The 21,004-nt window shown below is 35.0% G+C and overlaps 2 protein-coding genes across 2 annotated transcripts; both read left to right on the top strand.

Annotated features, from left to right (window-relative positions):
- The first annotated feature begins 3,968 nt into the window (after window positions 1-3,968).
- On the top strand, window positions 3,969-7,167 carry LOC104884744 (benzyl alcohol O-benzoyltransferase). Its single transcript, XM_048636314.2, has 3 exons — window positions 3,969-4,514; window positions 4,910-5,189; window positions 6,344-7,167. Exons 1-3 carry the CDS (start codon window positions 4,044-4,046, stop codon window positions 7,000-7,002), a joined length of 1,410 nt encoding a protein of 469 aa, XP_048492271.1. The 5' UTR covers window positions 3,969-4,043; the 3' UTR covers window positions 7,003-7,167.
- An 8,246-nt stretch (window positions 7,168-15,413) lies between these two features.
- LOC104883106 (benzyl alcohol O-benzoyltransferase) lies at window positions 15,414-20,383 on the top strand. The gene is made up of 3 exons (XM_048636312.2): window positions 15,414-16,549; window positions 18,074-18,347; window positions 19,542-20,383. The coding sequence occupies exons 1-3, from the start codon at window positions 16,073-16,075 to the stop codon at window positions 20,204-20,206; spliced, it is 1,416 nt and encodes a 471-aa protein (XP_048492269.1). The 5' UTR covers window positions 15,414-16,072; the 3' UTR covers window positions 20,207-20,383.
- The last annotated feature ends 621 nt before the right edge of the window (window positions 20,384-21,004 follow it).

Here is a 21,004-nt window from a genome sequence, read left to right as displayed (position 1 = left end):
AAGTGTTAAAATTCTTTACCTCAAACTTCTTTTGTCGGTTTTATATTTGTATGCCACCTTGTCAAGTGTATTTAATTTTTTTTTTTTAAAAAAAGAAATATAAAACTGCGGTTTGCGGTTCAGTTTTGGTTTTAAAAAATTAAAACTCAACCGAAATCGCAGTTTGCTTGAAATCATAACCCAAGCCGCAATTTTAAAAGAGCAAACCAACCCAAACCGCAAAAAAAGGGTTTGGGTTGCGGTTTGGTGAGGTCCAGACTGCACTCTTAACAGCCCTAACAAAAACACATCCCCCATCACCATGCTCGCCCATGAAAACCCATCCGGTCATCCCCACCATAAACACCAACTATCGAGTTACAAATACCACCCCAAACCCGAAAACACATCCTCATGCCCTTTAAAACTCGTGCCGACTCCCATAAACCCATTCTCCGAGTACTCCTCTATATCTCTCTTTCATCATGCCTTGAATTCTCCATCATCATCTTCCATCTCTACCACGAAACACCAACCACCAACCCACGAAAACCCACGGACATCAACCACCAACCCTCGGAGACCTACCCCCAAACTCGAAAACAACAACCATGTTGATGTTGATGCTAGCCTGCTATAAGGGAAAAGAAGAAGAATGGACGAAAGTAGAAGAGAGAGAGTAGCAAAGGACGCAAGGAAAAGAAAGGAAAAACAGAAGAAGGAAAAATAAGGAAAATATTTCATTAAACCCTTAGTTTACCTGCTACAACAGGGTATCCGAGTCCATGAAACTATTTTTATCAAATTGACTTAAAAGTTGGGTCCAACTAAAAATAAATTAAATTGGGATTGATTAAAAATAAGATGCCGAATAGTCGGGATTGTTATATATTATCAATTTTTCCAATATTCACTAGTGGAAAAATAAGGAAGGGCTGCGCTAAAAAAGGCCCTTAGTGTTGCGCTTTTTGACAGCAGCCCTTTCAATAGCAGCCCTTCACTTTTTAAGTTGGGCTGCGCTTTTCAAGCGCTGCCCTTCACAAGGAAGGGCTGCCCTTATTAGGTAAAAGCGCAGCCCTTCAAGCTTAGAACTAAAAAGCGCAACCCTTCCTACCAAAAAAAAAAAAAAAATTGACATTTTTTTACTCATATATTAATCTCACATTTTCTGAATTTTAGCATTTGCATTAAACTTTAAAGTAAACCATCCAAATCCAGAAGAGAAGAAATTATAGATCTACAATGCAACTAAACCCAAATATACAGAAGAGAAGAAATTATAGATCTACAATGCAACTAAACCCAAAACAAAAAAACAAAGAACGAAACGAAAATGAAAAAAAAAGGAACAAAAACTAATATACATAGTGAGTTTGACTCGTTGGTCCGTTCCGCTTCCGAAAAGGTATCACAATAGGCAATCGGACTCCGTCGGCATGATTAGTGCAAATCATTTCAGGCTTTTTGTCGCGTTTCTGGGAGTTTTTGAGAGAGAAGAGAGGATGAGAGAGAAGGAGGAAAGGGAGGAGGGATGTGAGAGAGGAGAGAGAAGGAGGAAAAGGGAGGAGGGACGTGAGAGAGGAGATAGAAGGAGGGATATAATATATTTGAAGCCCGCGAATTTTTTATTTCAAATTTTTTTAAGAAGGGATGAAAAGCGTAGCCCTACATAACAGAAGGTCTGCACCTTTGAAGAAAAGCGCAGGCCTTCACTTAGTAGGGCTGCGCTTATAGAAAAAGCGCAGCCCTTCCTTTTTTTCCCTAGTGATTAATAATATATACTTAGGGCTTGTTCTCCCCAGCTTATTTCAGTTCAATTCAGTTTAGTTTAGTTTAACTCAGTTCAGTTCAGCTCTGATCAATACTTTTACTCTCACTATTCATTTCACTTCAATTCAGTTCAATTCAGTGTAGTGAACACTTACACAAAACAATTTTTCTCCGTTCTTATTTTAACATAAATATTAACATAATTGCTCACTTCCAACTCTAAACTTCGTCTTAGATCTTCATATCAAAGGCAAGTATTGCATTAATTTCAATTTGGAGTGGATGAAGTATCTACATAGATTGGATCTCCCTAGAACTAAAAAGATCTTATCTAATGTCTTTGGCGAAGAATCGCAGGAAAGTTTTCTATTCCATTTCCATGGATATGGCTCACTAAATTGTTTGTATGAAGTAGTAATTAAGCGACTACTTCTTTTGAACTTTACAATTGCATGAATAATATTAAGGATTACAAAAGTTTGGCTCAATTCGAAAATCCGACCCGAATCTATCCCGAAATAAACGGGGTCGGATTGAAGTTTTCGACCCGTTTAACTTAACGGGTCAAACTGATCCCGATCTACAAACTAAAATGGTTAGGTTCGGGTTGAAAATTTCAACCCGAAAATAACCCGCCTAACCCGTTTAAATTAATTGTAAAGTCAGACTCATGAAAAGAGAGAGTGTGAGAAAGCGAAAGGGGAAGAAGAAATTCATAAATTAGCCTAATTCATATAATTGAAAATGCAAGTCATTCTTGCAGTCTCAAGTACTAAATAAATAGAAGAAGAGACATGGAGGCTAAACAAAAAGACTCAATAAATTATTGATAAAAGTTATTGGAGCTTAATGTCCCCAATCAATTATATATTATTTTTCTTACATAACCCCACCATAGAGAACTTGCTCACCTATTTTTGAATCTCAAAAGAAATTATAAAAATCAGGTTAAACATATCGGGTTCTATCTGGTCAACCCGATTATAACAGGTCAATTCAGGTTACGTTGGAATTTCTAACCTATTGAGGTAAACAGTTCGGGTTCGGGGGTGTTGACCCGTTTATGTAAACAGGTCGAACTAAATTCAACCCCGATACCCGACATAACCTGAGATTACCAGCCATAAATAATATCATTATATTATATCTTACTTCCTCTCAACTAAATCAATAATATATTTTACTTCCTCTAGTTGTCTTTTTTACTTCCTACATTACGTTTTCTTTTTCATTTTTCGAAATATAACTTCAAACCTTAATATCTTGAGTTATTTACTTATTTATTAGAGAAAATTATAAAAAATATTACTTCTTACGTTCTAAAGTAAGTGAAACCAAATTATACTACTACTATAAAGAAACTTAAGAAAGACTAATCGAGGGAGTACTTATGGAGTAGTTATTAGATCCTAACTTCCAATTAGTATATTACACTTCTGAAAATTGTCTAGTACTCCCTCCGTTTCCTAAAGATCTTCCCACTTACTGTTCTTACAGATACCAAGGAAAATCAAGTTGTGTGGGGCATGGTGTGAGTAAAGTATGAGAGAGAAAGGGTTTAAGATAAATAAACAAATAAAAAGGGGTTAAAGTAGGAGAGAGAAAGGGAGTAAAATTTAATTAATAATGTAATGGTGGACCATATGATAGTGACATGAGAAGGTAAATAGGGAAATTCGTTTTGCCAAATAAGGAATAAAGCAAAAGAGGGAAGATCTTTTGGAAACACCCTTAAACGGAAAGAGGGAAGATCTTTAGGAAACGGAGAGAGTATATAATTACTTCCTACATCCCAATTTATAGTTTATGTATTTCATTTTAGGTGTTCCAAAATGTTATTCTCATTTCACTTGTTTTCATTTTTGAACATTAATTTTTACTCTAGCTCTCCCTCTTTTCACATGGGTTTTTGATACCATCATTTAATGTTCATTCAATTTCATTGGTTAAGTATAAAAAAACATTTTTTTTTACTTTCTCCCTCTTCTTTTCACACATGCTCACTCATTTCATGTTCTAATTCTTTTTCATTTTCTTATGACAATAATTCCAAAAACACAACAACTCTCACTGCAAGTAAATAATAATCATGGTTTCCTTAATTCTCGTGACCAAAGTAAAACGAGAACTATAAAATGGGACGGAGAAAGTAATAGGGTTTGTCGTTACAGTTTCATAGATAATATTGTCAGTAGTTTTCTCTTCCATTATGCCTATAAAAGCATAACATCTCAACCCTACAAAAATCGACAAACAAAACAAACCTCCACGTACCCCCTCTAATACAAATTACAATGGCACAATCCAAAGTCATTACCAACAAATCACTAGTGTTCAAGGTGACGAGGCGGACGCCGGAGCTAATAACTCCAGCAGTATCCACCCCATATGAGTTTAAAGAACTTTCTGACATCGACGACCAAGAAGCCCTTCGGTTCCATATCCCGATCATATTGTTTTACCGCAATAATAACTCTAGCAAGTCTACCGTGGCGGGGAGGCAGGACCCTGCCAGGGTGATCAAGGAAGCTGTGGCTAAGGCATTGGTGCCATACTACCCCTTCGCGGGGCGGCTGCGGGAGAAACCCGGGAGGAAACTAGTGGTGGAGTGTAATGGGGAAGGGATCATATTCATTGAGGCAGATGCTGATGTTACTCTTGAGGAGTTTGGTGATATAATTCAACCTCCTTTTCCTTTAAAACAACTTTTTTATGATGTACCTGGCTCTACTGCTTTCTTGGATACCCCTTTGCTTCTCTTCCAGGTAAAACTATACTTATCTCAATTTTTTTTTTTTAGAAGTATGTACTTCCAACGTTTATTTTCAATCTACACAGACACACAACATATTATTATAATTACACGGAATTGATATTTGAAAACTTTATATTGAGAAGAATCTAATAAGTATAACTATATGTTTTTTCTTAGGCATAAATCATAAAGATAGTCAAAGTAAAATATGTAAATAGTGTTAAAGTTACGGTTGATATCAATTTATTAGCTTATATACAAACCCATAACAACTGTAAAATACTTCTAAAAATTGTCTAGTAAAATAGGTAAATAGTGTTAAAAAAGTATTTTTGTGATAGTAATGTTGTGATTTTGTGAAACCCATACACTGATACAAGATGTCATTTTTAAATGAACGTACAGGTTACCAGACTCAAATGTGGTGCCTTTATATTGGCCCTTCGCTTAAATCACACAGTGGCAGATGCAGCCGGCATAGTCCAATTCTTGAATGCAATGGTTGAACTTGCGCATGGAGCCCAAACACCATCAATCCAGCCAGTGTGGGAGCGCCACCTTTTTAACATTCCGAACTCGCCTAGAGTCATCTTGGAGCAGCGCGAGTATGATGAATTAGATTCCATCAAAGCCACCATTACTCCATTGTTAGAGGACATCATGGTGCACAAATCCTTCTTTTTCGGTATGCGCGCATTTCTATATACTTTCTTATTCGCTTTTCTTAAATTAAAGGTGGCAATCATTTGACTCTCATCTTATCAATATAGGATAGGTTCAAATCATCTTATTTTTGCTTATTTCAGATCAGATCAGATTAGATCAGAAAAAATAAGTTCACATCAGTTCAGATCAGATCATGATTATATTTAAAAATCATTATTATTATTAAATATCTTTTATTACATATTAGTAAAAATTATAATAATTGAATATTAATAAAGTACTCACTGAGACGAATCAAACAAGACCCACATGACTATATTTTTTCTTATATATTGAAAAAAATCTAAGAGATAAGATCTTGTAAATCAGATCAGAAAAAATAAGTTTAGATCAGAAAATTTCAGGTGAACTAAACATAGCCATAACATATATACAGTACTTTCTCCGTCCCATAATATAGCGCTTGTTTCTTTTTTAAACGGTCCAAGACGTAACTTTGATCTTTAATATCTTCAATTCTATATTAATAAAAAATATAAAAAGTTGATATTATGAAACTACACATTGAGTCGAATCTAACAAAATCACATATCAATATTTCTTTTATATATACAAATGAGAATATTCGGACAAAGATTTTAAAGTTTGACCCACCAAAAATGAAGTAGGCACTATATTATGAGACGAAGAGAGTATTTTTTTATTATACTCCTTATCAATAAAATTATTCTTACTATTGTCTATTCAAAATATAGCCAAGAAGAAGATGATAGTTGAGTGATATTGACATCACCTTATTAAAAAATTATTTTAAATATATACTCCCTCCGTCCCAAATTAGTTGCTACATCTGCTTTTTCACAATAGTTTACGAGATGCAACTTCAAACACTAATATCTTGAGTTATATATATGAAAAAATTATAAAAATTATATATTTGAAAAATATAAATTGGGACGAATCAAACAAGATCATGACTATGTTTTTTCTTATGTATATGGAGTAAAAGATAATCAAAATTATGACATAAATAGTACCTACGGTCAAAATGTAGCAACTAATTTGGAACGTAGGAAGTATCATATATCCTTACAACATTTCAAAATACTTACAATGACATAAACATACGATACCTTTATTGCTAACGGAAGTCTAACGTACGTGGTTACCCAGGCCCCACCGAGATAGCTGCTATAAGGCGCTTCATACCACCAAATCAGAAAGCTACAACAATTGAAATTCTTACTGCATGTCTCTGGCGTAGTCGAACAATCGCACTACATCCAGATCCAGAAGACATTGTCAAATTCATGTGCATTGTCAATTTTCGGACCCTGGCTAATCCGCCTATACCTTCTGGTTTCTACGGGAATGCCTTTGCTGTTCGCGTAGCCATCTCCACAGCTGCCGAACTTTCCACCAAGCCAATTGCGTACGCCTTGGAACTCGTGCAAAAATCCAAGGAAACAGCCACAGAAGAGTACATCATTTCTATTGATGAACTTATGGTACTCAAAGATAATCCCAACTTAATTAGTATGGTGAGTAATAATTATTTCTTGGTTTCTGACGTCACTCGATTTGGGTCTGATAAACTAGACTTTGGCTGGGGCTCGCCTCTTTATGCTGGTCTTGCTAAAGGTGGGGTCGGACCAATACCTGGATTGTCGACTTTTTATATGTCAGTTAATAATGGAAAAGGAAATAAAGGGATTGTGATTCCTATTTGTTTGCCTGAAAATGTTATGGACCTATTTGTTGAGTTAAATGGGTTGTTGTATGGTGTTTCAAAGCATATGATATCTTCATCTTCTATTTCTTCTTCTTTGTAAGGGCTTAGACTTAAGTTGAAATTAGTTAATTTGTATGATGCACTTAAGATTTGGTGCCTTGTGTTACTCCAAAGTTATGAGATGTTGTTATCAAGAATGTCGATTGTATTAGATGTGATTTATGATTGTGTGATGGATGAATAAAACAAGTAATAGTGTTATGTACTCCTCAGGCCTGGCTAAGGCCCTATGCAGTGTGTGCAATTGTACAAGACCCCTAAATACGATGGTCCAATTATATATGTTGTTTGCCCAAAGTTTAAAAAAGAAAAACTAACACTAATTAATGCTTCACGCGTCTAACAGATTATCTGAGCTCTCTTCCAATTTCCAAAACCCTCATTGATTCCATTTCTTAGAGCCCAAAAATCATGAACTAAATATGATCTCAGTCTGATGATCTTGATGATCAAGGTACTGGATCAGAATCAACCAATGGTCATGATGATGATCGAGGTGTTGAGGTCGGGCCCACCTTGAAATCGGATGGTGATCATGAGTTGAGGCTGAAAAGGTCATTAACTTTTCCTGATGCATTTACTTGCACTCTCGATGTCTCCTTGGACAGTTCATTGATTTACATGTAAATGTTTGTCCTGCTTTTGAAGTTACCCTCGTTCACTATTTCACTGAAGTTATGTGGTAGGCGTGTCGCGCACCTATCAAAAGTAATTACCTAACCAACTACCCAACTATGTAGCAGAGCAAGTCAGGGTCGAATCCACAGGGATAAACAGCATCAAACACTAGATATCTTGACTCAATCTAACTAAACGAGTGACAAACAATGATGAAAGGGGTGTTGAACTAATTCTAACACTAAACTATGACAATCACTAGAAACGCACAAGGTATAATCAGTTAATTAAAACATCTAGAATTAAGCATCACCACTAGCATGACCACTACATGAATAATTTCCATCCCAAATAAACATAATCAACGGTTCAAGAGGAGTAATGCACCCTATAACTACCAAAGACCTCTCCCGAGTACCAATGGCTACTCTAAACAAGCAATCAAACATATTCCCATAGAATCATGCAAGAAAGAGGCATTAAGCATAGCATCACAATTAAATTCCTAGCAATCCCATCTAACTATTCCCATAGAAGATATTCATACCATTGATTGGATCAACAAAACCATCTAGATTCAATTCCCATTGAAAATAAGATATACGGAGTCAAATCAAAATCACTATCCCTAGTATGATAATGAGCATAAGAACAATCCAATCAAACAAGAACAATTGATCATATAAACTTGGGATTAATGGAAGAATTCATATATTAAATCATTGCTAGGGTTTTACTTAACCCTAGATTAATGGACTACTCACACATAATTGAAATAGCAAAACAAATAATAAACAAGTTAAGAGACATAATAATAATGAAAGAAAAGAAGAGATTAAGAAAACTTAGTCTTTACTTGAAGGAATCAAAGCGTAGTAATCAATGTTTAACAATGGAGTAAACTCAAAAGCTCTCTAAAAAGTTATAAAATGTATTCTCAAGTAAAAAGGCGTAGTCTCTAATTCTAAGAAAATAGTATTTATATGTCTCGTAAATCCGGCGCAACACGCGCTTAAAACGCTCAAAGATCGTCTCGCCCGACCGGTCGGGCGGATTTCGCCCGGTCGGGCAGTCGTCAGGTGTCATTTTCCTTCGTCGCGCCTGGTCGGGCGCTTTTCAACAGGTCTTCATTCGCCTCGCCCGACCGCCCGGGCGAATTTCGCCCGGTCGGGCCCGCATGTAAAGTTTGCCTGGCAGTCTGAAAATGCGCTAAGTAAGGTTCGCCCGACCGCCCGGGCGGATTTCGCCCGGTCGGGCGCGTGAACAAATTCACTTGGAGTTTCAGCATCCGAATTCTGACTAAGTAAGAATCGCCCGACCACCGGGGCGGATTGCGCCCGGTCGGGCGGTTACCAGGTTTTTGGGCTCGATGTGAGATTTTTGCACGTCCCGACTTCTTGTCTCATGTAGCGATCTCAAAGATTAGGAAATGCACCAAAAATAGGTTATTCCTACAAAAATCAATCTGAAAACACCACACTACAAGACACACATTAGTACTAAAAAGGGCTCCGAAGAGCGCAATTAACACCAATAATCCATGGGAAATGGGGGTAAAATTCTATATAAAATAGACATATCATTATGCATTAGGTAATTTAAAAATGTACTTGGTGTACTCTTAATCGAACCACTTCCCTACATCCAATATACAATATATTACGAACGAGAATTCTTATTCGACAATGTGTTATTTGTCTTACAAAATCTTTGAAGAAATCAACTAATAACTAATTACCTAGATACTTTGAGTCGGTCTGAAACTTTGAATCACGGTCAATTTTTATGTTAAGAGTTCATGGTTTAGTCAAAGTATATTTGACTTTGTATGTTAATACAAGTAATAGGTTGTTAGTAGTTAGAATGTAATTAGTTAGCATAAATAGGTTGTAAGATACTTTATTTTAGTTAACAGAAAATAATACAAATTACATCTTTCTTCCTCTCTCTACTTTCTCTCTCCTCTGTTCTCTATCTCCTTCGATCTCTGCCATCTTCCATGGCACAATACTACTTCTTTCCACCATAGATTGAGAATTCTAACATGGTATCACAATAGGCTTATAATCAATTAAAAATAGGATAAATGAAAGAAAAAGAAGAAAAATGGGAAGGCAAAATTAACACGTATTCTTTGCTGTCAGCAAGAAATCATTTATGCCACTAACTGCACCCAGTCCAATAGTTTTATGTATTTTGTCTATTAGTCAAAGTTGGTTGTGTTGGGTGCAATCGCGTCATAATTTGTGGTGTTGAGTGCAACCACGCCATACTGTGTGATGTTGAGACCAATTTTGCCTAACTTTATATGCATTAACATTTTTATGTATCACAACATATATAGCTAATTCAACTAATTATAAATATATTTGCAAATTGAAAACGATTAGGTTTGTCATCTCATCATTAATAGGTTTGAGAGTTTCACACCACTTGCGCAAAATCGTATTACTTGAAATTTCAATTTTGTTTAGAAGCTCTTCAACTTGCTAGAGTGGGTGCTAAGAAGTTGACCCACAACAAAAGACTGTTTTTCGTAAATCATTGACTATTTCGTCTTCATTAATTACTAATTTTGGTCAATAAAGTAGCATATTCAACATCTTCTCTCTTTTTAACCCCCAAGTTATAAAAACCCCAGCTCCTCAAAATTATATTGGTATAGCAAATATCTAGTCGTATTCGTATACTCAACAAAAAAAAAGAGTTCAAAATTACAAAAGAAGCTAATCAAGCATTAATACACCACATAATAGCTAGAAAAATTGTGGTATGGATAATAGAGGTAAAGAAGTTGAGCCTATGAAGGTAACACTCATTCAAACTCGTCATGTCATAGTTGAACCTAAACAGTTCAAAACTACGGTGCAAAGCTTAACGGGAAAAAACTCTTCAGTTGCATGGATTGGAGATCCTTCGTTCTTACGCTTCATCTATTTCTTCTTCTCTGTGATCATGCACACTATTGTATTGTTCAAAACTTATCTGATATCATGTCATATCATGTCCTTGTTATCAAAAACTACAGTCGGTAAGTTTGTAATGCGCGTGTGTGATTTCTTAATGTGTACGTGAGCCGTCAGGCATAAATAAAAACAAGCAATATGGTGTATTGGTGTTATGAACTCCTTGAAATTTGGTTTATGAACAATTTTAATCAACTATGGTATAAACATGAGAATCACTTTTATGGTGAGAACCGTAAAAATTGCTCATTTTTTCTCATTTTACCTTGAGTGTACTGAGCCGCACAACATTTAAATGGTGCAGTTTGTAGGACGAACTTTAACTCGAGCTCCAATGCACACCATAAATATGCTCGGATGTTGATGATTCTGCCAAAAATATAGGAATCTTGATTATTTTATTACTTCTCATTTTTCTTTGTAATCCTGCTTCTTCTACCTAAAAAAATCATGTGCCACTTTTTGTCTCTCTCTTATCTTCTTCTCTTTCAATTTAGCTTCTTTCTCTATTTCCAATTCAAATACTTTCATCAACCTTCACCATGGTTAAAAGATGTGGCAAAGTTTATCGTCAACATGGGTTGCCAGGCTATATATATAATATATATAGTTACAAAACATTACTAAGGTTACGACTATATTATTATGCTACTTCATGACAAGCGCAAATAAGTTACTATTAATGAAAAATCTATATACAAATTAAATATGTGACGTACATAAAAGACGAGCCCACTGCCAAAGGGTTACATCTTGAGTAGGTAAAATGTCCTTCACTAAAGGACTTTTCATTTGGAAGGAGCAGTAGTATGCCGCATCGTGAAAAACATTTATAGCAAAAGGAGGTCCTTTTCGTTACAGTTGTGAAAAGAAAGAGGACAAACCAATAATTTGAAAAAAAAAATAAATAAATCAAAAACTCGTGTGTTTTCATTTTGATTCTAGCTAAACAACACGCAAAAAACTCCTCTATCTTTCTCGCCACGACCCACAGGCTGCAGCCTTCGTCGATTCCGGCAGTCACGACCCAGTTGTCCCGATTCCACCAAACCACCACCTACTGTCACTAGCACCACCCTACCACCACCTCGTTTCACCGGTACCACCTCACACAACCACCAGCCAACCCATCGCAACAACCACAAAACACGACCACCACCACCAACCCATTCCATCGTGACCACCAAACCACCTCACAGACCACCAGCCAACCGGCCACCACCAACCCACCGCAACAATCACAAAGCCATAGAACACGACCACCACCACCAACCCATTCCATCATGACCAGCAAACCATCACACACGACCACCGGCCAACCACGAGACCATAAACCACGAACCACCTATCCACCACAAAACCACCATCAAGTCACGAACTCAAACCCTAACCACCATATAAATTTTTATCAAAGGGCGCGATGGTGGGGTCAGAGGTTCGAAATCGAAGGGGGAGGGGGTTAGAGGTCCGAATTGGAAGGGGGGGGTGGGGGATTGCTGTGCTGGTAGGGATAGGGGAGGGGGTTGTCGTGGCTGCTGGGTGGTTGCTGGTAGTACCTCGATGGTGGTGGTGGTAGTGCCTTAGTCGTGCTGGTAGTCTTTATGGTGATGGTAGTCTTGGTGGTGGTGGTGGCGGCAGTGACTCGGTGGTGGTGGTAATCTGGATCCCCATTCCACTCCTTTTTTAGTTTTTTGGCCTCACTTTCTCTCTCCTTATTAACATACTCACATGCTAATCTTTTGCATTAATCTTACCTTAAGAAATTTTGCGTAGAAGTCCGTGTCAAGGGATACGGAGGAAGTATATATTTTCTAAATTCAAAAATATTATGAAAATCAGATTTATTCCTTATGATAACTGATTTCAGATTCAAAACATAATACTTTCTCAACTTTTTTAATTAATAAAAGATAAAAGAAATATTTTAATCTTGAAACCGCTTAGATTTGCATTGCACCCCATGCACCGGAATACGCTCACACGACATAAAGGCAGTTTATAAAAACACAAATTTGGAATTAGAAGCCACACTATAATCATAAATTGTTATACAAACTCAACTTTCTTAAGTTTTTTTTTTTTTTGTTAAAAAAACACAACCAACACTCTTAATTTAGTTACTGTGAAACTACGTTGTACCTTGCACTATCTAGTTAGATGCTTGCTAAATATGGATTATGACTTATGAGAAACTTTTGTCTAGAGAACTTTTGAAGAAAAATTTTGTACGTGAGGTTCTTAGCCTTATGTATAACACAATTTAACTTTATTTTTTCATCACATGTATTGTCTATAAAACTAGTATATATGTAAGCCAAGACAAATTGAATAATAGAATTGGAAGCATTACTGCTCGCGTCACGGAGATCAAACCGCTGCCAAGCTTTTCTAGTTAGCCGGATCAAGAAGGCTGACCTCCGTCTGCGTCTAAATCGTGAGATTGTCAAGCTTTCTCTCAAATTTGGTAGAAAGAAAGTTACGTCTTTTACCATTTTAGCAAATGACATAATGTCATCATGTACCCTATAAAAAATCAACTTTGTCTAACCGATTTATCGTAGTCGATCTCGTCTTGGATAAAAAGCTTCTCAAATTGCAAGCATGATACAGCTTAGCGCAAGTTCTCAGTGGTTGGTTTGGCATGAAAACTTATGGATTGGCTTTACTTCCATTATATGCCCAAATTAATATCTCCAGTGGGCTATACCCAAAAACTATATAGCCCCAATAATTATTGTAGGGTTATCATTTCTCGGATTCGACACTTTTGAACATATCGTTCATGACAGTGTACAGTTTATACCCTACACTCTCACATTCGCATAGAGTATTATGTTTTTCTTTCTTGTTTTATGTACCTAGGAGATTTGTGCCTAGAATAATAGCAGAATTTCTGTCAACAATAATTACATTCTAACGCTATACTTTCTCTCTTCTATTTTTACCATCACCTTGAGACCAGAATTTAATGGAAATCCTTTAAATCTGTCAATGAGAATAAACACCACTCGAAATCCCCCCATATTTTCGACAACATATTTCTAGTATAATTTAGGTTCGCCATTAAGTTATACATTTAAACAATCACCTACATGCTAAAAAGAGAATCCAGCCACTCTAAATGAGTTCAAACATGAATTTTGATCATCTATTTTGATGGAATTTGAAATTTAAGAAATTTATTTTGGTAAATCTTATGGGTAACCTTGTTAACCACATTATTTATACGATTAACCTCATTTAATCATACGAGTAACCTCAATTGTTCACACAAGTAACCCCCTATTTATTAATATGAGTAATTAACCTCATTCGTTTATAAAGATTAACCATATATATTCATACTAGTAACCCATTTAATCATATGATCAACCTCATTTTTCTCACATAAATAACCCCAATTTGTTCGCATCAGTAACCCCAATTATTCATACAAGTCATTAGTAACCCCCACTTAGTAATACGAGTAACCTCGCTCATTCGGTCATAAGGAGTAACCCATTTATTCATACTAGTAACTACATTTAATCAAATGAGTAACCTCATTTTGTTCATATAAGTAACCCTATTTTATTCGTATCAGTAACCACAATTGTTCATACAAGTAACCCTCACTTATTAATACGAGTAACCTCATTCGTTCATGAGGAGTAACCCCATTTATTCAGTAAACTCATTTAATCATTTGAGTAACCCTATTTGTTCACATAGGTAATCCCATTTTTCTTATAAGGTAATCCGATGAAAAACGAGTGAGATATGCCATTTGAAAATGAGTTGACGGACTGACAAAGTGTCGCGCGCGTGGCCACACCTGTAATTTCACGTGTGGCCGGCCACACGCAAGACACACTGATATTTATATGGATCTACAGAGAATTACTAAGGTTACAATTGAAAATTCAATTATTTTATTTTATTTTTGACGAGAGAATTCAATTATTGTTAATGCATATAATAGTATTGGGTTTATCTTGTATATCTCATAGTTTATATTATATAGCCTTTGTATTATCATGGGCCAAAGCCAACTATCTATGTATATAAGTTGTAATTTCAGCCTGAGTAATTAGCACAAATCATTAAACCTACCCTAATTTATCAGTTGTCATATAGATAGTTGATAACAAGCGCAAATCAAGTTGCTATTAACAAAAAAAAATACATATAAAAAGTTACAATGCCACACTATTAGTTGAGCATTTTGACAGTACATATCACACATCACATAAAAGTTCAATAAGTATCACATGCATTTTAAGCATGTTATAAGTGGGACAACGTCCGGACCACTTATAGCTCATTATATTAAATGCACTAGAATCCGTGTACAAGCAAAACAAAACTAGGGCTGTAAAACATTTTCCACGCTATTTAATAGACTAACTAGTGTGTAGCTCGGGCGATGCTTCGAATTTTGACTTTGAATAGTACTTTTAAGTTTTGATCTCATATTCATTCCATATTAATTTAATTTGTTATATATTTTTATGTTCCAAAGTTATATATACATATAATTATGTGGAGTAAAGATCACATCTAATAGTTGGTTGAGATAGTAAGACTTTTACTTTACAACGTATTGGTCGCATATTCGGATCTTATATTACTATACCAATTTGTGTAGTACGTATTCCTTGTCAAGTATATTTCTAGTGAATGAGAGGGTTCCACATGACAACATGTACTTTATTAGGTACACCTTTTAATATATTAGTATAGATATCGATCTAGAGGTGATCAAGATTAGCCCGGCTCGATTTTGGGCAGGTTTAGGAGGGAAAAAAATTGTCAATGATGAAATGTTGACAATTTGGCCTGAATAATGTGGTGTTTAATTAACAACGAAAGTATTTTAATTGGTCCTTCTCTTCAAAAAAAATTTAATGGTATTTTCCCATAAAAACTCTATATTAATTGATCTTTCTCCGCAAAAACTCTTAACACATACTTACACTTCTAGGTAGTACATCATGATCTATCCATCGTCCTCCATGCATGTCTATAAATGTATACAGGGCCGGATTTGAGGGTAGGCAACAAGTGTAGTGGCCTAGGGCCCATCAGCCAAAGGGGCCCAAACCAAAAAATAATCTACCTATAAGCTACGTGATAACTGATACTTAAGTGTTGCAAAAAAAAAATGATACTTAAGCTACATGATAACTTATTTCCTCCTATTTCCAAATTTTCATGGCCTTTCATTTCCACCTAGTGCTTTTCTCCAAATCTCATTCAATTCTTCCCATATTCCAATTGTTTTCACCATTATTTCTCATGAAAAATATCAAATGCTTCCCAAACAAAATAGAATTATTTTAGATGGGGGCCCATTTTTTTTATTTTGCCTAGGGCCCATAAAATGTCAGGAACGGCACTGAATGTATAACAAATTATCCCCACATATAACCACAGCAAATCAAACTTCCATCTTTCCATCCTTAATTCCCATCCTCAAGAAAAAAGAAAATAAAAGAAGCCTAGTCTCTTATCCCTCTACTATTTTTCATCACCTCCATTAATACAATGGCACCATCTAAAGACATTATTAATGCAAAAGCATCCTTAGTGTTCATGGTGACGAGACGGACGCCGGAACTAATCCGTCCGGCAGAACCCACCCCATATGAGTTCAAAGAACTTTCGGACATCGACGATCAAGAGAGCCTTCGATACCAAATACCGTTCATACAATTCTACCGAAATGAATCCACCCATATGCATATGGGGAGGAGGGACCCGGTGAGAGTGCTCAAGGAAGCCGTGGCGAAGGCGTTAGTGCCATACTATCCCTTGGCAGGGCGGCTGAGAGAGAAATCTGGAAGGAAACTGGAGGTGGAGTGTAATGGGGAAGGGATCATATTCATTGAGGCAGATGCTGATGTTACTCTTGAGGATTTTGGTGATGGTGATATAATTCAACCTCCTTTTCCTTTGGAAGACCTTCTTTTTGATGTCCCTGGCTCTACTGCTATCTTAGGGACCCCTTTGATTCTCATGCAGGTAACTGCTAACACTCTAATCTTTAAATGTACGAAGACCAATCTAATTAATTAAACTCTACATAAATTTATTTATTTTAGCTTAAGCCTGTGTTACAAAATATAGTCAAATAGGAGTCTATAGATGATGTAAAAGTCCAAATGATGGAATAAATCAAAAACATATCATACAGATGTAGAGCCAGTCCCAATTATGGACGATCCGCTATTTTCAGTTTCACTAAGAACTATATTTGTAAAAAAAAAATATGTATAATTGGGACTATTTAGAAATAATTCTTACTTGGGATTAAGGTTATGTTCAGTTCATCTTATTTTTGCTTATTTCAGATCTATTCAGATCAGATCAGAAAAAATAAGTTCAGATTAGATCAAATAAGAAAAAATAAGTTCAGATCAGATCATGCTTATATTTAAAAACTCATTATTACTATTAATACTATTATTTATTAGTAGATTTGTTCAAAAGGATTATTATTGTTGCTATTGTACTTATTAATTATTAATATTGATCTCGTTGTTATCATTATAATTAAATGTCCTTGTTATCATTATTTTAAGTTATTTTGTTGTTATTAAATAATAGAAAATTAAAAGCCACGTGTTAAGAACGTAAGATTGACGCAAAAATAAGAAATATATAAAATATGATAGCTCAAATTCATGACAACGGAATAAGTTCGAATTACATTTCAAAATAAGCTAAGTGCAAGATACAAATTATAAATTTAGATTCGGTATACCTCTTCCTACCAAATTTCAAATCTCTCTAGTTATTTGAAGTTGCACCCTATCTATTAGTAGTAAAAGAAAAATTAGTAGTGATACTTAGGTAAAGTTTCATAGTTGTTTGTATATCTTATTTTATTTTATATGGAAAAAAATGAGTTGAGTCTCCCGACTTCTCAAGTGTGTAACATTTTAGAAGTGCTCTTATAAATTAATGACTTGGGTTATAGAATTATTTTTAGTAATAATAATTATTATTATGATTATAATTATTGTTGTTATTATAATATTAATGATAACAATAATAATTATTATTAATAATAAAAGTTGTGTAAAAAGTTGTGATAGAAATAAAAAGATAATAATAGTAATACTATAAATAAGATCTTATAATGTATTGTATATAATAAATTACAAAGTAATAATATAATAGTAATAATATATTTTATAAAAGATGAGATCTTGAAAATCAGATCAGATCAGGAAAAAAATAAGTTCATATAAGCTCAGAAAAATAAGTTCAGAGCAGATCAAAAAAATAAGTTCAGATTAGATAAGCTCTGATCAAAAATTTTCAGGTGAACTAAAAATGGCGGAACTAACGGCGCTCATAGTTAAAACTGGATCTGTCAATTTTTCCTATTAAAAATAAGATAGAATAAATATGTATTCCCTTCCACTCTATATATCTTTATTCCAATAATTATTTAGCCATTCTTTTTTCTATTCAACCTTTTTCTGTATCAAAAATCAAAATCCGAACATGTATGTTATTTCTTGAGTGAACATTGAACAGGTCACTAGGCTCAAATGCAGTGGCTTCATAGTGGCACTTCGACTGAACCACACAATGTCCGATCTTCCTGGCCTAGTCCAATTCATGAATGCAGTAGCTGAGCTCGCGCGTGGAGCTCGATCACCATCGATCCAGCCAGTGTGGGAGCGCCACCTTCTTCGCGCTAGGGACCCACCCCGAGTCACCTTTGAGCACGAAGAGTATGATACAATAGCTGACACCAAAGGCACCGTTATTCCATTTGAGGACATGGTGCACAAATCCTTCTTCTTTGGTGGGTTTTCATTTTTTTGTACTTCATCCCTTTCTAGAAAATTTACTATTATATATATGGATGTTTTTATAGTAGCCTTGTTGAAGAAAAGGCTACCTTAAGATCTCAACGTGACTCACGAATATCTCTACGTCAGCAGATGACATTCATGACTAATTACTATAAATATACTCACATACTCTATTACTAATATGAATATATTTATATAAAACAATTTTGACTTTTCAAAATTAGTTATAGGTTATTTTCTAAATTGCAATTTATAAATTCTAAAAAGCATTTTCTTTACTTTTTAAAATAAGTTATGGGTTATTTTTGTATATCATATCAAATTTAATATAAAAAACATTAATTTTAGAATTTCATAGAATATAATTTACGAGATTATCTATAACTAATTTTGAAAAGTCAAAACTACGTTATTTGACTTTATCTATAGCATTTGATCATAAATAACATACTGCTAATGTGTACAAATGCTTGGCTCACATAAAAGTATTATGGTAGCCTTTTTTTGAAGAAGGCTATTGTAAAATTTTCCTTATTTATATATATACTTCCTCCATCCCCAATAAACTTTTCATGCATTTCTCCTTTTTCATGTTTAACAATGCACTTTTCGTATTATTATTATCTTTAATTACATATTAGTAAAGATTATAAAAGTTTGGTTCTCGTAATGTACGCAATGAGACGAATCAAACAAGAACACACATGATTATGTTTTTTTCTTACCTATTTTCAGATATATTTTTAATATTTGGTGAGAGATATGGAAAAAAGGTGAAGAAGTTTAAAATAATTATAAAGTTTCGAAATGTGAGTATTAAATGAAGTAAAAAGCTATAGTGGCCTCATCTAAAAAAAAATGAAGTAAGCAGTCTTATGCGAATAATATCAAAATTTTCGTGAAACGAAAGAAGAGTACATGACTAATATCTTGTTCCTTTTTCTTTTGAGTTGAGCTTAAATGAATTATTGAACTGAACTAAACCGAATTGAACTAAATGAAATTGGACTGAACTAAATTAAGCTTAATTGAGCCGATCTAAACTTAAATTACCGATCTAAACTTAAATTGTGAGATGAAACTAATTGAATTGAATTGAAGTGAACTTAATCGAATTTAAATCGGAAAGAAGAGAGCATAAGTAAAAGAAACATAAGCTAGTAATATATTTTTTGTATAACCAGGGCCCACCGAAATAGCTGCTATAAGGCAGTTGATACCAGTGAATCAAAAAGCCACAACATTTGAAATTCTGAGTGCATTTGTTTGGCGTTGCCGCACAAGTGCGCTACAACCGGAGCCGGAAGAAATAGTGAGAATGATGTGTGTGATCGGTTTTCGAAACCTATTCAACCCTCCATTATTACCTCCGGGTTTCTACGGTAACACCATTGTTTTTTCCATGGCCACTTCTACCGCTGCCAAACTTTGTATCAACCCAATTGAGTATGCCTTGGAACTCGTGAAAAATTCCAAAGCTAGATCACAAGAGTACGTCAAGTCAACTATTGATTACATGGTCATCAAAGGTAGGCCCCACTTTACAGTGGTTCGAAATTTCGTGGTTTCTGACCTGACTCGAGTTGGGTTTGACAAACTGGACTACGGGTGGGGCCAGCCTGCTTATGGTGGGCTTGCTAAAGCTGGAGTCGGAGCAATACCTGGAGTTTCGAGTTGTCATATTCCGTTTAAGAATAGGAATGGAGAGAAAGGATTTGTGGTTCCTATTTGTTTGCCTAAGAATGCTATGGACCTATTTGTTAAAGAGTTAAATCGGTTGTTGTATCATGTTCCAAACCATCTCTCAGTCGTTGCTTTGAGAGCTTCATCTATTTCTTCTTCTCTATGATCATGCACACTATTGTATTGTTCAAAACTTATCTCATGTCATGTCATGTCATGTCATGTCGTTGTTATCAAAAACTACGGTCGGTAAGTTTGTAATGCACGTGTGTGATTTCTTAATGTGTACGTGAGCCGTCAGGCATAAATAAAAACAAGCAATATGGTGTATTGGTGTTATGAACTCCTTGAAATTTGGTTTATGAACAATTTTAATCAACTATGGTATATATATACATTTATATATTCCATATGAGAATCACTTTTATGGTGAGAACCGTAAAAATTGCTCATTTTTTCTCATTTTACCTTGAGTGTACCGAGCCGCACAACATTTAAATGGTGCAGTTCGTAGGACGAACTTTAACTCGAGCTCCAATGCATACCATAAATATGCTCGGAGGTTGATGATTCTGCCAAAGATATAGGAATCTTGATTATTTTATTACTTCTCATTTTTCTTTGTAATCCTGCTTCCTCTACCTAAAAAAATCATGCGCCACTTTCTTTCTCTCTCTTATCTTCTTCTCTTTCAATTTAGCTTCTTTCTCTATTTCCAATCCAAATACTTTCATCAACCTTCATCATGGTTAGAAGACGTGGCAAAGTTTATCGTCACCATGGGTTGCCAACAGGCTATATATATAATATATATAGTTACAAAACATTATTAAGGTTACGACTATATTATTATGTTACTTAATGACAAGCGCAAATAAGTTACTATTAATGAAAAATCTATATACAAAGATACAAATTAAATATGTGACGTACATAAAAGACGAGCCCACTGCCAAAGGGTTAC

This window comes from Beta vulgaris, chromosome 9, assembly GCF_026745355.1.
Source record: "Beta vulgaris subsp. vulgaris cultivar EL10 chromosome 9, EL10.2, whole genome shotgun sequence".
Taxonomy (NCBI): domain Eukaryota; kingdom Viridiplantae; phylum Streptophyta; class Magnoliopsida; order Caryophyllales; family Amaranthaceae; genus Beta; species Beta vulgaris.
Note: the sequence above shows the minus strand (reverse complement) of the source record. Positions and strands in the feature narration are given on the sequence as shown.

Bases quoted from the DNA above. Each gene is read 5' to 3' on its own strand.
- LOC104884744 (XM_048636314.2), top strand. From the start codon at position 4,044: ATGGCACAATCCAAAGTCATTACCAACAAATCACTAGTGTTCAAGGTG. The intron at 4,515-4,909 runs GTAAAACTATAC...ATGAACGTACAG, and splicing joins CCCCTTTGCTTCTCTTCCAG to GTTACCAGACTCAAATGTGG. The intron at 5,190-6,343 runs GTATGCGCGCAT...GTGGTTACCCAG, and splicing joins GCACAAATCCTTCTTTTTCG to GCCCCACCGAGATAGCTGCT.
- LOC104883106 (XM_048636312.2), top strand. From the start codon at position 16,073: ATGGCACCATCTAAAGACATTATTAATGCAAAAGCATCCTTAGTGTTC. The intron at 16,550-18,073 runs GTAACTGCTAAC...AACATTGAACAG, and splicing joins CCCCTTTGATTCTCATGCAG to GTCACTAGGCTCAAATGCAG. The intron at 18,348-19,541 runs GTGGGTTTTCAT...TTGTATAACCAG, and splicing joins GCACAAATCCTTCTTCTTTG to GGCCCACCGAAATAGCTGCT.